Source organism: Crocuta crocuta, unplaced genomic scaffold (assembly GCF_008692635.1).
Source record: "Crocuta crocuta isolate KB4526 unplaced genomic scaffold, BGI_CrCroc_1.0 scaffold16, whole genome shotgun sequence".
NCBI classification, from domain to species: domain Eukaryota; kingdom Metazoa; phylum Chordata; class Mammalia; order Carnivora; family Hyaenidae; genus Crocuta; species Crocuta crocuta.
This window is the reverse complement of record NW_027531893.1, coordinates 8265051-8280620: the sequence shown is the minus strand read 5'-3', so window position 1 is coordinate 8280620 and position 15570 is coordinate 8265051. Positions and strand designations below refer to the sequence as shown.

Here is a 15570-nt window from a genome sequence, read left to right as displayed (position 1 = left end):
GAGGCAGGACAAGCCACCTGTCATGCAGCTCCGTGAGGACGGCCTGAACAGTGTGCTTTGAAACATGCAGTTCAGAGAGGAGATTGGGTGTCATTTTCAGGGAAAATGGGTGCGGCTTCAGGGAACAGGACAGAGGCCCCCAGTGGGACCTGCTCACACCAACCCCCGCCCCTCCGTACCTGGTAACTGCTCATCTACCAGAGTGAAACTGACACTGACTGAACCAGACTGCCCCTCCTTCGGACCAGCACGGCCATGGGCCCTGCGGACCAACAGACCATTGTCCTGTGGTTTTATGTTAGTCTGTTGGGGTTTTTTTTCTTTCCTTTCCTTCTCTTCTCCCTTATCTGTCTACTCTCTTCTTTATTCCCCCTTTCGAATCAGCCTCAGAGTTTCTGATTTGATTTTTGATCAATTCTTATGTATTTTTTTCCTCTGCTCTGGCTGTTTGTTTAATCAGGCGTTTTTAATTTAACACCTATCTGGTATCTCCTTCTTATTTTCCTTTCTGGATTAAGCCTATAGTTTGATTCTCTGCCTGGTCGTTTTTTTCTTCCCGTCATTTATTTGTTTGGGATAAGATTTCTTCCCTCTGACCCCCCCGCCCACTCCTTTCCCCCAGGGTTACTTCAATGAACAAAAAGCACACCTGGTGGAAGGTCCAATCTGCCACTACGTGCAGTGAGAGAGAGCAGCCACAGACACAACAGAGTGCACACAACACACTCCAGAAACACTTCCTGAAGTGCCAGGTCCTGGACGGTGTAGACCCCTTTTTAATATGGTAGTAGTCACAGGTGCAGGCCACAGAACAAGCTCTTAAAACACAGAAAGGGCAGAATCTGACTTTTCCACTAGTAATGTTTTAGAAGATAAAGACAAGGAGACTGTAAAATAATAGCTTTATTTATGACTGAAGATGTGAAGATAGTCACAAAATGCCAAGGAAAACCATTCCTCGTTCCAGTTTTGAAATCTCAGAGCTCTGAGCTCTGAACGTTCACTACATACCAGGGAAGGACGCCTCTCTTCAACGGACTTTCCTTCCTACTAAGAGTTCAAGTTCATTTTCTCAACACCCCACCGGGCCCTGACTTCCACTTCTCCAGTCTGCTCGCTGTTTCCCCGGGAACTTGTGCAGCTGCAGCCTCAGGTTAGTGCCTCTCAGAGGGGTGCATGGGGCACAACTCTCGGGGCCCCTTAGTGTTACGTTCTTTCTCGGAGTAATGACGGCAGCCAGGAAATGAACAGAGAGTAGCACTAAGGAATCAGCAAATAAAGGCCTTGAACCTAAGGTGGACAACTCCACTTCCTGGAGCTGAAACAGGGGTGAATAATACTTTTATCAGAGATACTCTCTGTTATGTGTACATAGCACATGATGGAGAACTAATTTTATTATATATATCTAAATATACAAACAGATTTAGGGAAAAACTCTGGACTCTTTCCCCAAATGACTGACACAGCCAAAAAGAAAAAAAAATAGGGAGTGGACGTATTACTAGCCCTTAGGATTCGAACAGAATGAGAAGACATTTATTGTCATAAAATCTTGGGGGGGAGGCACCCTAGGGATGACCCTGCCTCGGCACAGACCTCATCTGTCTTGTACTTACACTGACCACAGAAGCAGGTCACCAAACACTGACTGCCAGCAGCAGGCACGGAGCTGTGTCCCAGGGCTTCAGAGCTAAAAAAGCAGCGTCTCCACTGTCACCAGAGGTGATGTGCACAGCACAGCTCAAGTGACGTGCGTCCATGGGAGTGTATGTTCTAGAACATATCCGCTGGGAGTACTTACTGGACGCCAATCAGAAATTCATGAGAGAAGAGGTCACTTACAACATAGGGATGAGCCTGTCCCCATACACGGCTCACAGTCCGAACCGGCCCGTGGCAAGGAGTGTTAGAGGAACATCATAAACTCAAAAATGAAAACACAAAACGGTGCGATACAAACCATAATCACCAAGGACTTTTCATTTAGGTGAGATTGTCAGGAAACCCAGGGATAGATTTTATATCACAGAATGGTCCATAGCGTCCAAAAATGTCTTTTGATTGGACGGTAAAATAGTACTTGTTGGAAATTAAAAACTGAGAGAGAGTACAGGCCATCGGGAGCGGCAAAGCTTTAATTTCTCCGATTTTCTTCCAAATCAACTTATTATTCGGGTTCTCATGGCAGAGGAAGAGGTGATAGCTTTCCACAGGAGCGCACTTGGGGTTGATTTTGGTGATGTTCCAAGTCAGCGCGATGCCCCTGGGTTTCAGCACCCGTTTCACTTTGAGCTCGGTCTTCTGGGGAGGAAGCGTGTCTCGGATTTTGTCTACGAGTTCGGGCAGCAGTGCTGGCGGTTCCGGGAGGGGCGGCAGGTGCTCAAAGGACTCAGGAGCCTAAAAACACATTTATAAAGTTTAGCGAGCTGGCTCAGCGGCCTCTGCTAACTTAACCGCATGCGACGACAATTCTAAATCTACTTCCCAGTTTTCAATCCATTTATCGAAATCCTAGAACTAAAGGACAATTCAAGACTATGTAGGGCTAGAGTCGGTCTTTTCAAGCGTAAACTGCTTTTGGTGCTAAGATTTGTACACTCTGGAGTATCGCTAATCCAGAATGGTTTGGTCCCAGGCATTCTGGATCAATATTCTGGCTCATTTCCATCCTGTGTTCCCAAACATTGTGCTAGTTTACATGAATGCTGTGCGCGTACATAACACCCACTTCCCTCCACCCTCATCGACAATGGCCACTGCTCTTAAAAATCTTTTGTTCAGTAAATAAATAAATAAATAAATAAATAATCTACCTCTGTTTAACTTCTATAGCTTCTGGAAGACTCAATTATTTTGACTGCATAAATAAGTAGATAGATGTATACAGCAGTACAGTTTCAAAAGCACAAGCTGAAATGGAACCCAAATGTGTCTGCAGAGGCAAAATGGGTACTTCCCTCAATCTGGAATGAACATCCCTTTATCAGTACCTGGGCTGCATTCTGTGCCACTAGCGTTGTCTCATTTGAGGTTGAAACCGCTTTTGTAGGGGACTCCAAGGTGGATTCTGAATTTTCTGTGAACACAAGGTGTAAGAAGTAAAATTTATCTGCGAGAATCAATTCCATAGCCTTTACGCAAAGCTAGTTTACGTCTTGGGTGGTAATAATTAAATGTGCACTAAAATTACAAAACTATGATGTTTTGTGAAATAAGATGACAAACTTTCGATAAAAGTTCAAGACCCAAAGGTGCCAAATATAGTGAATTTTCCTTCAAATGGGACAAGAATTCTCCTTTTTTTTTTTTTTAACATTTATTCATTTTTGAGAGAGAGAGAGACAGACAGACAGAGGTGTGAGCATGGGAGGGGCAGAGAGAAGGAGACACAGAATCTGAAGCAGGCTCCAGGCTCTGAGCTATCAGCACAGAGCCCCACGTGGGCCCTGAACTCACGAACTGTAACATCATGACCTGAGCCGAAGCCAGATGTTTAACTGACTGAGCCACCCAGGTGCCCCAAGAATTCTCCTCTTAAGATAAACGCTGAAGTCCGTATGTCAGCTGGAAGTAGCAAAAACTACACTTGGGAGAGGGCTCCTGGCTCAGGACTCTTACAGGTGGCTTACACTCTCTTAGGCCAACAGGGTATTTGCAAACAGCCATCTGCAATCCTGTGTAATATGTGTATAATAATCCTGTGTAATATGTGACACACACAAGTCCCGGGAAAGCAAATGACATATCAGGCAGTCAGGAGATGACAGGACTCTCTGCTGGTGAGGCTGTGTCAGCCTAGAGGGCATCAGATATACCGCTGACCCTTGAACATCACAGGCTCAAACCAGGCGGAGTCCACTTAGACGTGGCTGTTTTTCACTAAATGCGATACAGTCCTGTACCTGTATTTTCTCTTCCTTATAATTTTAAAAACATTTTTCCTCTAGCTTACTTATTGTAAGAAAACCATATGTAAGGCACAGAAGACACAAAAAACACAAATACTATTTATGTTATAGGCAAGGTTTCCAATCAACAGTAGGCTGTTAGTTGTTAAGTTTTGGGGGAGCCAATAGTCATATGCAGATTTTTTCTTTCTTTTTTTTAAAGTTTGTTTATTTTGAGAGAGCAAAAGAACAAGTGCGAATGGGCGAGGGGCAGAGAGAGGGAGGCAGAGAATCTCAAGCAGGCTCCGCACTGCCAGCGTGGAGCCCCATGCTGGGCTTGAACTCACGAATCATGAGATTATGACCTGAGCCAAAATCAAGAGTTGGATGCTTAACCGAATGAGCCACCTGGGTGCCCTTATGCAGATTTTTTTTCTTTTTTTTAATAAAAATTTTTAATGTTTTTTTTTTTTTTGAGAGAGAGGGAGACACAGTATCTGAAGCAGGCTCTAGTCTCTGAGCTGTCAGCACAGAGCCTGATGTGGGCCACAAGCTCACAAACTGTGAGATCACAACCTGAGCCAAAGTTTGATCTTTAACTGAGTCACCCCAGTGCCCCAGAGATTTTCAACTGTGTGGAGGCTGGTGTCCGTATCCCCCATATTGTCCAGGGTCAACCATAAACTGTGGACTGTGGTAAGGGAGAGGGGAGGGAGAAGAGACAAACAGGAGAATGGAAGAAAGAGAGCTGGTGAAGGGAAGAAAAAGGAAAAACAGAGAAAATGTGAGCAGAAGGGAGAGACAGAGGGTTCTAGTTGGCCCAGCACAATGTTTCAAAGACTCACCCATGTAGTTGTATATAATAACATTCTGCTTATTTTTTCTTAAAGTAAGCTCCCAGTGTGAGGGTTGAACTCACAACCCCGGGATCAAGAGCCACGTGCTCCACTGACTGAGCCAGCCAGGCACCCCAACATTTTGTTCATATTTGTTTAATTTTTTTAAATGTTTTACTTATTTCAGAGAGAGAGAGAGAGAGAGAGAGAGAGAGAAAGCAGGGGAGAACCAGAGAGACAGGGAGACACAGAATCTGAAGCAGGCTCCAGGCTCTGAGCTGGCAGTCAGCACAGAGCCCGACGTGGGGCTCAAACCCATGAACCGTGAGATCATGACCTGAGCCGAAGTCAGTCGCTTAGCCAACTGAGCCACCCAGGCGCCCCTGTTCATATTTATCATTGAGTAGATTTAGCTGTATAGATATGGTATGGCTTGTTTATCCATTTGTCCACTGATGGACATTTGCTTTGGGGCTGTCATGCAAAAAGTGGCTATACCCATGTGTCAAGTCTATGTGGATGTGGGTTTTCAGTTCTCTTGGGTAAACAGCTACGACGGGAGTAACAGTATCACATGGTAGGGGCTGGTTATTGTATCGAGGAACTGCCAAACCACTTCAAAAGTGGTTTTTCCATTGTACATCCCTCCACTAGAGCATGAGAATTCTAGGCAGGTCCACATCCGTGCCCACACTCTGTATTTTCAGCTGTTCTCCTTTGTAGGCTCTCTCGTAGCTATGCTGTGGCACCTCATTATGGTCTTCATCGCCCTAGTGAATAACGATGCCGAGGACATTTTCTCGTGCCTATCCACCGTCCTCACAGCTTCTGCAGTGAAGTGTCATCTACTGGTTTGGGTTTAATTGGTTCTTTTTCTCCCTAGCATCTTAAGGGAGAAGCTTATTAGAGTTTCCATTTTAGACTTTCCAATTTTTTCTAATATAAACATTTAATGCTAGTAACTTCCATCTAAGCAATGCTCTATCTGCACCCCCCCAGATTTTGCTGTTTCAATTTTCATTCAGTTGAAAATATTTTTAAATTTCCTTTTGGACTGCTCTGACTCCTTGGTTATTTAGAAACCGTGTTTGATCTCCAAATACCTAGGGGTTTTCCAGGTATCTCTGTTACTGATTAAGAATTTAATTCTGCTGTGTTGAAGAACATACTATATGGGACTACAGTCCTTTTAAATACACGGAGACGAGTTTTATGGTCCAGAACTCAATCTATCCCATTGCCATGTTTCATATGCACTTAAAGAGGGTGTATTCTGCCGTGGTTGAGCTGAGCGTTCTTCAAATGTCAATTAGGTTAAGCTGGGTTGGTAGCGTTGCTCAGGCTTCTACATAGCCTATCAGTTACTAAGAACAGAAGGGATGGCATCTCTAATTATAATGGCTTATTTTTCTATCTGTCATTTCAGTCTATCAGTTTCTGTGTCACAGATTGTGATGAAGTGCATACACATGTAGGTTTCCTAGGGCTTCCTGATGAAATGACTGCTTTATTGTTACGAGACAGTCTTCTTCACCCCTGGTAATACTCCGTGTTCTCAAGTCCGTTTGATGATAAATACCATCACTTCAGCTTTCTCACGACTAGTGTTTGTATGCTTTTGCATAGCTGTCTTCTTCCATCTTTTTAACTTTAACCTATCCATATATTTATATTTGAAGTGCATCATATAATTATCTTACAGTGGGATCTTCTTATCCAGTCCAACTAGGTCTGCTTTTGAATGTAGTGTTTACTAACACTTATTCTAATTATCAATATGGCTGGGTTTAAATCTACCATCTTGCCTTTTGTTCTCTATTAATTTCATTTGCTCTTTGCATTTTTTTGTGGATTCTCTTAGATTATTTAAAAATTCCATTTTATCCTCACTATCGTCTATTAGCTACACTTGCACTTAAAAAAATTATTGCTCTAGGTATTACCATATTTATCTTTAATAACTTATTAGTCTGTCTTCAAATAACCTACTACTCAAAAGACCCTCACCACAGCATACATCCATTCCTGTGAGCATCTCATGCACCACTGTTGTCATTTATTAACTTGTATATATAAGCTCTACAATATGGTATTATATGCTTTTGCGTAGAACACTTTCCGTCTGCTATCATTTTCATTTGCTAGAAGAACTTCCTTTATTTTTATTTCCTCCAAAATTTTATTGAAATTCTAGTTGGTTAACATATAGTGTAATACTAGCTTTAGGGGTAGAATTTAGTGATTCCTCACTTACATGTAACACCCAGTGCTCAGCATCACAAGTGCCCTCCTTCATACCCAGCTCCCAGCCCCCCACCCACCTCCCTCCACCAACACTCAGTATTTTTCTCAATCATTAAGAGTCTCTTACGGTTTGCTTCCCTCTCTTTTTCTCTTCCCATATGTTCATTAGTTTTGTTTCCTAAATTCCATAGGAATCAAATCATATGGTATTTTACTTTCTCTGACTTATTTCACTTAGCATAATATACTCTAGCTCCATCCTGTTGTTGCCAATGACAAGATGTAGTTCTTATTGATAGCTAGTAATAATCCATTGTATGTGTATGTGTGTGTACATACAGTACAGTTTGGTTTTCCATAGTTTGGCTATTGTTGACAATGCTAATAAACATCAGGGTGCATACACCCCTTTGAATCTGTATTTTTATATCCTTGAGTAAATACTTTATAGTGCAATTGCTCGGTTGTACAGTAGTTCCATTTAAAAAAAATGTTTTACTTATTTCTGAGAAAGAGAGACAGCTGGGCAGGGGAGGGTCAAAGAGAGAGGGAGACACAGAATCTGAAGCAGGCTCCAGGCTCCGAGCTGGCAATCAGCACAGAGCCCGACGTGGGGCTCAAACCCATGAACCGTGAGATCATGACCCGGGCCAAAGTTGGACGCTTAACCAACTGAGCCACCCAGGTGCCCCTACAGTAGATCTATTTTTAAATTTTTGAGGAACTTCCACACTGTTTTCCAGAGTGGCTGCACCAGTTTGCATTCCCACCAACAGTGTTAAGAGGGTTCCCTTTTCTCCACATCTTCACCAACATCTGTTGTTTCCTGTGTTGTTAATTTTAGCCATTCTGACAGGTGTGAGGTGGTTTCTCAATGTGGTTTTGATTTGTATTTCTCTGATGATGAGTAATGTTGAGCATCTTTGCAGGTTTCTGTTAGCCATCTGGATGTCTTCTTTGGAAAAGTGTCTATTCATGTCCTCTGCCCGTTTCTTAACTGGGTTGTTTATTTTTTGGGTGTTGAGTTTGATAAGTTCTTTATAAAGTTTGGATACTAACCCTTTATCAGATATGTCGTTTGCAAGTATCTTCTCCCATTCCTTAGGCTGCCATTTAGTTTTGTGGATTGTTTCCTTTGCTGTGCAATCGCTTTTTATCTTGATGAGGTCCCAATAGTTCATTTTTGCTTTTGTTTCCCTTGCCTACGGCTATGTGTCTAGTAAGAAGTTGGTATAGCAAAGGTCAAAGAGGTTGCTGCCTGTGTTTTTCTCTAGGATTTTGCTGCTTTCCTGTCTCACATTTAGGTCGTTCATCCATTTTGAATTTATTTTTGTGTATGATGTAAGAAAGTGGTCCAGTTTTCCCAAATACCATTTGTTACAGAGATGGTCTTTTTCCCATTGGCTATTCTTTCCTGCTTTGTCAAATTTAGTTAACCATATAGCTGTGGGTCCATTTCTGAGTTTTCAATTCTCTACTGAGAATTCTCCACATCTGTTCCAGATGTGTCTCTGTTTGTGCCAGTACCATATTGTCTTGATGGCTACAGCTTTGTAACATAGCTCAAAGTCTGGAATGGTGAGGTCTCTAGCTTTCTTATTCAGGATTGCTTTGGCTATTCAGGGCCTTTTGTGCTTCCATACAAACTTTAGGATTGTTTGTTTGATCTCTGTGAAAAATGCTGGTGGTATTTTGGTAGGGACTGCATTTCCCATTTCATTATGTCTTCTTCAGTTTATTTGATAAGTGCTCTTTGGTTTTCAGAGTATAGATCTTTTACCTCTTTGGTTAGGTTTATTCCTAGGTATCTTATTGGTTTTGGTGCAACTGTAAGTGGAGTCGATTCCTTTATTTCTTTTTCTGCTGCTTCATTATGGCATATAGAAATGTAACAGATTTCTGTCCGTCAATTTTATATCTGCAACTTTGCTGAATTCATGTATTAGTTCTAGCAATTTTTTTGGTGGAGTCTTCCAGGTTTTCCACATAGAGTACCATGTCTGCAGATAGCAGAAGTCTTCTTCCTTGCTGATTTGGATGCCTTTTCTTTCTTTTTGTTGTCTGAGTGCTGAGGCTAAGACTCTGAGTGAGTCTGGAAGTGAGAATGGTGAGGAACTATCTTGTTTCTGACTGCAGAGGAAAAGCCCTGTTTTTCCCCTTGAGGACAATACTAGCTGTAGGTCTTTTGTATATGGCTTTTATGATATTGAGGTTATATTCCATCTGTATCTACTTTGTTGAGAGTTTTTATCAAGAATGGATGCTGTATTTTGTCAAATGCTTTTCTGCATCTATTGAGAGGATCTTATGGTTCGTATCCTTTATTTTATTAATGTGGTGTAACACACTGATTAATTTTTGAATACTGAACAAGCCCTGCAGCCCAGGAACAAAATCCACTTGATTGTGGTGGATAATTCTTTTAATGTACTGTTGGGATTCAATGTGCTAGCATCTTGCTGAGAATTTCTGGATCCATGTTCATCATGGATATTGGCCTGTAATTCTCCCTTTAGATGGGGTGTTTGTCTGGCCTTGGGATACTAATATTATGTTAATAACTCTTCTTTAAATGTCTGTTAGAATTCCTCTTGGGAAGCCATCTGGCCCTGAACTTTTGTTTGTTGGGAGATTTTTGATTACTGACTCAATTTCTTTACTGGTCATGGGCCAGTTCAAATTTTCTATTTCTTTCTGTTTCAGTTTTGGCAGTTTGTATGTTTCTAGGAATTTGTCAATTTCTTACACATTGCCCTATTGGGCAAATTCTCACAATATTTTTCATAATATTCTCTTATAACTTTTGTATTTCTGTAGTGTTTGTGGTGATCTCTTTCATTTGTGATTCTATTTATTTGGGTCTTTTTTCTTTTTGATAACTTTGGCTAGGAGTTTATCAATTAATTATTTTAAAGAGCCAGCTTTGTTTTGTTGATCTTTTCTGTTTTTGTTTGTTACCTTATCATTTATTTCTGCTCTAATCTTCATTCTCTCCCTTCTGCTAGCTTTATTTGCTGTCCCTTTTCTAGCTCTTTAAGGTGTAAAGTTAGGTGGTGTATTTGACTTTTCTTGCTTCTTGAGGTAAGTCTGTATTACAATATTCTTCCCTCTTAGTAATGCCTTTGCTGCATCTCCAATGTTTTACACTGTTGTGCATTAATTTTCATTGGCTTCCATTAAGTTTTAAATTCTTTAATATCCTGGTTAACCCATTCATTCTTTATCTTTTTAAGTCTATTTATTTTGAGAGAAAGCACAAGCAAGCATGAATCGGGGAGGGACAGAAAGACAAGGAGGGTCCCATGCAGGCTCTGTGCTGTTGGTGCAGAGCCTGATGTGGGGTTCAGACTCACAAACCATGAGATAATGACCTGAGCTAAAACCAAGAGGTGGATGCTTAACCGATTGAGTCACCAAGATGCCCCAACCCTTTTATCCTTTAGTAGGATATTCTTTCATCTCCATGTTTTGTGATCTTTCCAAATTTTTTGTTGTGGTTGTTCAAGTTTCATAGCACTGTGGTCTGAAAATATGCATGTATGATCTCAATCTCTTTGTACCGTTGAGGGTTGATCTGTGACCCAGTATGTGATCTATTCTGGAGAATATTCTATATGCACTTGAAAAGAATGTGTATTCCACCACTTTAGGATGAATTATTCTGAATAAATCTGTTAAGTCCATCTGGTCCAATATGTCATTCAAAGCCATTGTTTCTTTGATCTTCTGCTTAGATGATCTGTCCATTGCTGTAAGTGGGTTGCTGAAGTCCATACTATTATTGTATTATTATCTGTGCGTTTCTCTATGTTTGTTACTAATTGATTTGTGTATTTGGGGGTTTCCAAGTTGGGGGCATAAATATTTACAATTGTTAGATCTTGTTTTTAATTTATTGTATTTATTGATTGATTTAACTTATTATTTATTTTAGAGAGAGCACACACGTGTGAATGGGGGAGAGGAGTGGAGGGGGGAAGAAAGAGATAGAGAATGTCTTAAGCAGGCTCCAGGCCCAGCACAGAGCCCAAAGTGGAGCTCGATTTCATAACTCTGGGATCATGACACCTGAGCCAAAATCAAGAGTCGGATACTCAACTGAATGAGCCAGTCAGATGCCCCACAACTGTCAAGATCTCCTTGATGGACAGATCCCTTAATTATGATATAATGCCCATCTTCATCTCAGTGTTTCATTTAAAATTTAGTTATTCTGATATAAGTATGGCTACTCTGGCTTTCTTTTGGCATCCATTAGCATGATTGATGGTTCTCCATCCCTTCACTTTCAATCTGCATATGTTTAGGTCTAAAGTGAGTCTCTTGTAGGCAGCATACATAAATGGGACCTGTTTTATTTCTCCATTCTGATACCCTGTGTCTTTTGATTGGAGCATTTAGTCAATTTACATTCAGAGTGATTACTGAAAAGCTATGAATTTAGTGTGTGTTACCTGTAAAGCTGGGTGTTTCTAGTGATGTTCTTTGTCCCTTTCTGCTCTGTTGCTTTTGGTCTTTTTTCCTCCATCCCACTCAAAGAGTCTGCCCCTTTAATATTTCTTGCAGGACTGTTCTGGTGGTCACAAACTCCTTTAGTTTTTGCTTGTATGGGAATCTCTCTCTCCTATTCTGAATGATAGCCTTGCTGGATAAAGTATTCTTGGCTGCCTGTTTTTCCCATTCAGCATGTTGAACAAATCATTCCACTCCCTTCTGACCTGCCAAGTTTCTGTGGACAGTAAATCTTATCTATTTTCTATGATAGGTTAAAGACATTTTTTCCCTTACTACTTTCAGGATTCTTTCCTTGTCTGTGTATTTTGTGAATTTGACTACAATATGCCTTGGTGATGGCCAGCTTTTGCTGAATTTAATGGCAGTTCTCTGTGCTTCTTGGATTTTGATGTCTGTTTTCCTTCTTCTGGGTCTAATATGCTGTTTGTCCCAGGCACTGAACTTTAAGCACTTTTTTTTTTTCTAATTTGGTCTTATTTTATATCTTTTATTTCTCTTATTATGTTCCTGTTTACTTTTTATCTTTGAGCATATTTCTTTTTTTTAATTTAATTTTTAATGTAATCTCTACCCCAATGTGGAGCTCAAAGTCAAGATCAAGAGTTGCATGCTTCACTGACTGACCCAGCCAGGTGCCCCACTTTGAGCAGATTTCTATCAGCTCTTTCAAAGTCCTTGTTGGTGAATTCTGTCATGTCTGTCATTTCTAAGTTTGTTTCGAATAGGCTGCTTTTTCTATTGGCTATGATTCTATTTTTTTTTTAAATGTTTTATTTATTTCTAGGAGAGAGAGACAGCGTGAGCAGGGGAGGGTCAGAGAGAGAGGGAGTCACAGACTGAAACAGGCTCCAGGCTCTGAGCTGGCAGTCAGCACAGAGCCCGACGCGGGGCTCGAACCCAAGAACCGCGAGATCATGACCTAAGCGAAAGTCGGACGCTTAACCGACTAAGCCACCCAGGCGCCCCATGATTCTATTTTTTTAATGTTTGTATCTCTAGGGACTTTATCTGCCCAACTGCTACATTTCAGACTGAAGTCCCCTAAGTTAGAGGTCTGATTTATCTTTTTAAGCACTGAATGAATCTGTGTTCTGACTTTTTCTTTTACTATATCTCACACCCTGTACCATGTAGTTTAGAGACAATCTGTAATCTTAATTAAAAACCAGCTGATTATTATAGACTCCAATTCATTTTCAAATTTATATTTCTAATTTTCATCACTAAATTGGAAATTGAAGAGTTTCTTAATTCTATCATGAGGTACCTGGAGATTTCAATGGTTCCAACCTTTGCTTGGGTCCACAGTTGAAAGAGAAGGAATTAGACTATATATTTCCTATGCTAATCTCCATTTTAAAATATTATTTACTAATGCTAATAAGTAATATCTCAAGATTTTATCAAGAGTTTCAAAAACATTCAAGTGCAGTTGTTAAGAGCTGAAACTTTGTAACTAGCCCCAGATGACTACATTTTACTTCTTTCTGCGTAAATCTGAGAAAGAGAGCACTGCTGTTACTCTTCCTCTACACTTTCATGGATGTCCTAGCTCCCTCTCGCGGTGCTATCGGTATAGCTAAAGAAAAAAGGTGTGTCCCAGAGAAGAGATTCATAACAGACCCACCCAACACAGATGTCTTTCAATGAGTGAATACAAACTATTATACATCTACACCATGGAATACTACTCAGCAATAAAAGGGAATACTACTGATACACAACTCTGATGACCCTCCGAGGGAATTAGGCTAAGTAAGTAAAAGAAGCCAGTCTCAGAAAGATACATATGTATCATCATAGATGGTTGTGTAAATGGATTGTGGTGACCATCACATGAATTTCTAGGTAATAAAACTGTACAGAGCTATATACACACATATACTAACACACTAAAACAAACTTTATAAACCCATCAAATGCTTTCTGAATTGTTACCTTCCATCTTTGTTAAGAAGGAAAGACAACTCCTTTACCTGTGTTGCATTTTGATTGGGCGTCTTTTGTCAGATCGATCACAGAATCAAATTTCTTCTCTACGTCCTGAAAAGTTGTTGTTAAAAAAACAAGATTTTGCCTCCATTGCAGAACATATTTTTTAAAAATAAAATAAATAATTTTAAATTACCATTTAAAAGCTACAGACTGAACATTTTATAAGTCCTTATGGTTTAATTTAATTCTACTATGAAAGAGAAGCTCAGGAAATACTATATGGTATTTGATAGTATGACTAAGAAATGTCTGAGTTAATTTGGTAAATAAGTATGGTTGTGAAATATGTTTATCATGAAGTGTTTGCTTTCATCTTTTTAAAAATTTTTCTCTTTTTTTAATGTTTGTTTATTTTTGAGAGAGAAGAGTGCATGAGCCTGAGTGTGTGAGAATGGGAGGGGCAGAGACAGAAGGAGACAGAGGATCCGAAGTGGGCTCTGAACTGACAGCAGAGAGCCCAATCCTGATGCAGGACTTGAACTCATGAACCATGAGATCATAACCTGAGCCAAAGTTGAATGTTTAACTGACTGAGCCACCCAAGTGCCCTGTTTGCTTTTTACTGTTTAAGCTAGACTGGAACCTGGGTATGTCAACTAGTCAGACATTAATTTCACAGAGAATGAATCTCCCAAAGGATGACTAACAAAACTAAGTCATCCAACATGTAGCAACACTAAAGTTCACAGAACTAACATACTCAAATAAACAGCATTCAGAGACGATATTTATTACCTACCTTCCCTTCTGTTTCAGCATCAGATGAACTGTTAGAACTTTCTGATGTAGTTTTTCCAGTATCTGAAAGACAATTATTAAAAAACCAACATTTGACAAATTACAATATTAAATATTTATGAACTTTGTAATATACGAAAGCTAAAACACAATAATGAGGATGCTCATTAACCATTTATTACATAGCCAACAAAAGTAATTCAGTGGACATACCTATTTCAGAGACCAAGGAACCAGTTCAAACAAACAAAAATCTAATTTTGGTTCAAAAGATTTTGTTCTTCTGTAACTTTACAACTACATTAGTAACTCTTTTTTGAAAATCCATCTGGAAATCAATATGGCATTTGAGGAAACAGACTTGGAAATGTACACATTTTTTATTCACAGTATCTCTAAACTACACCAGAGATGGCTGAGGAACATTCTATCCAGAACCAGTAAAAAATCTCAGATAAATGCTTACTATCCCTTGTAACTATCTGATTCACACTCTTAACAGTCCAAACCCTGAGGGCAATTCGGGAGATACATAAATGGAGCCAAAGCTTTCTGAAATCACAATGCAAATACTCTAAAATAGTAAAACATGAAAAGGAAATGGATAATTTTGAATGAGAACTTCTGGGCTAACAAGAAAGCCATTTTAAGAGAGAGGAAATTTATTAGAAATCTGAGGTTAAAGATTTTTACAAATGTGCAACAAGACAGAAACTTTAAAGAACGGAGTATTCTCAAAAAACTAAAAGTTAAAATATCAAAGATGCAAAAGGACAGCCAAACTTTAAATCTTAAGTGGACTGTAAGGTAACTTAATAGGTAAAACAAAAAGACAAACAAAAAACAAATCTCTACCACCAACAAAGGCCAGAGCAAACATGCAAAAATTATGTACATGAAAGGGTAAATAGTCTTATAACTAACAAAGCCATTAAATACAATAAACAAATAAAAGGCCATAAGTTGATAAACATGAGGTTAAAAAGAAACTTCCATTATATGAAAGAATTATTTATTTATTCAGATATTAACCACAGATATAAATTAAAACATTTTTGAAAGTAGAATTAAAATATTTATTTTATTGAAAGATAATATTCAACTCTCTATTTGAAACAAAAACTGACTTTCAGGCTTTCTAATTTAATAGATCATAGTTTAATCAACTTAAGATACCTGTTGGATTTGATGTAATTGGAGCTGTCAAATTAGGACTTTCCACAGAAATCAACATAACACCATCATTGTTACTAAAATGATAAAGAAAATTAAAAACAAAAATAAACTAAGCATGCATCATTAGGCTGAAACATGTAATAGATGGTCAGAATTCTGACTTAACATTTCATAAC

The 15570-nt window shown here is 39.4% G+C and overlaps 1 protein-coding gene across 1 annotated transcript in view; it reads right to left on the bottom strand.

The window, feature by feature from the left end:
* Positions 1-885: 885 nt before the first annotated feature.
* The window catches only part of ATF7IP2 (activating transcription factor 7 interacting protein 2), a 54621-nt gene continuing 39936 nt past the window's right edge, over positions 886-15570 (bottom strand). Inside the window, exons 7-11 of the mRNA XM_077773299.1 lie at positions 15395-15468; positions 14220-14281; positions 13462-13528; positions 2994-3079; positions 886-2400 (exon numbers count right to left, since the gene is read on the bottom strand). Of these exons, the coding sequence (XP_077629425.1) occupies positions 1987-2400; positions 2994-3079; positions 13462-13528; positions 14220-14281; positions 15395-15468 (703 nt within the window). The 3' untranslated portion in view covers positions 886-1986. The remainder of the gene's footprint in view (positions 2401-2993; positions 3080-13461; positions 13529-14219; positions 14282-15394; positions 15469-15570) is intronic.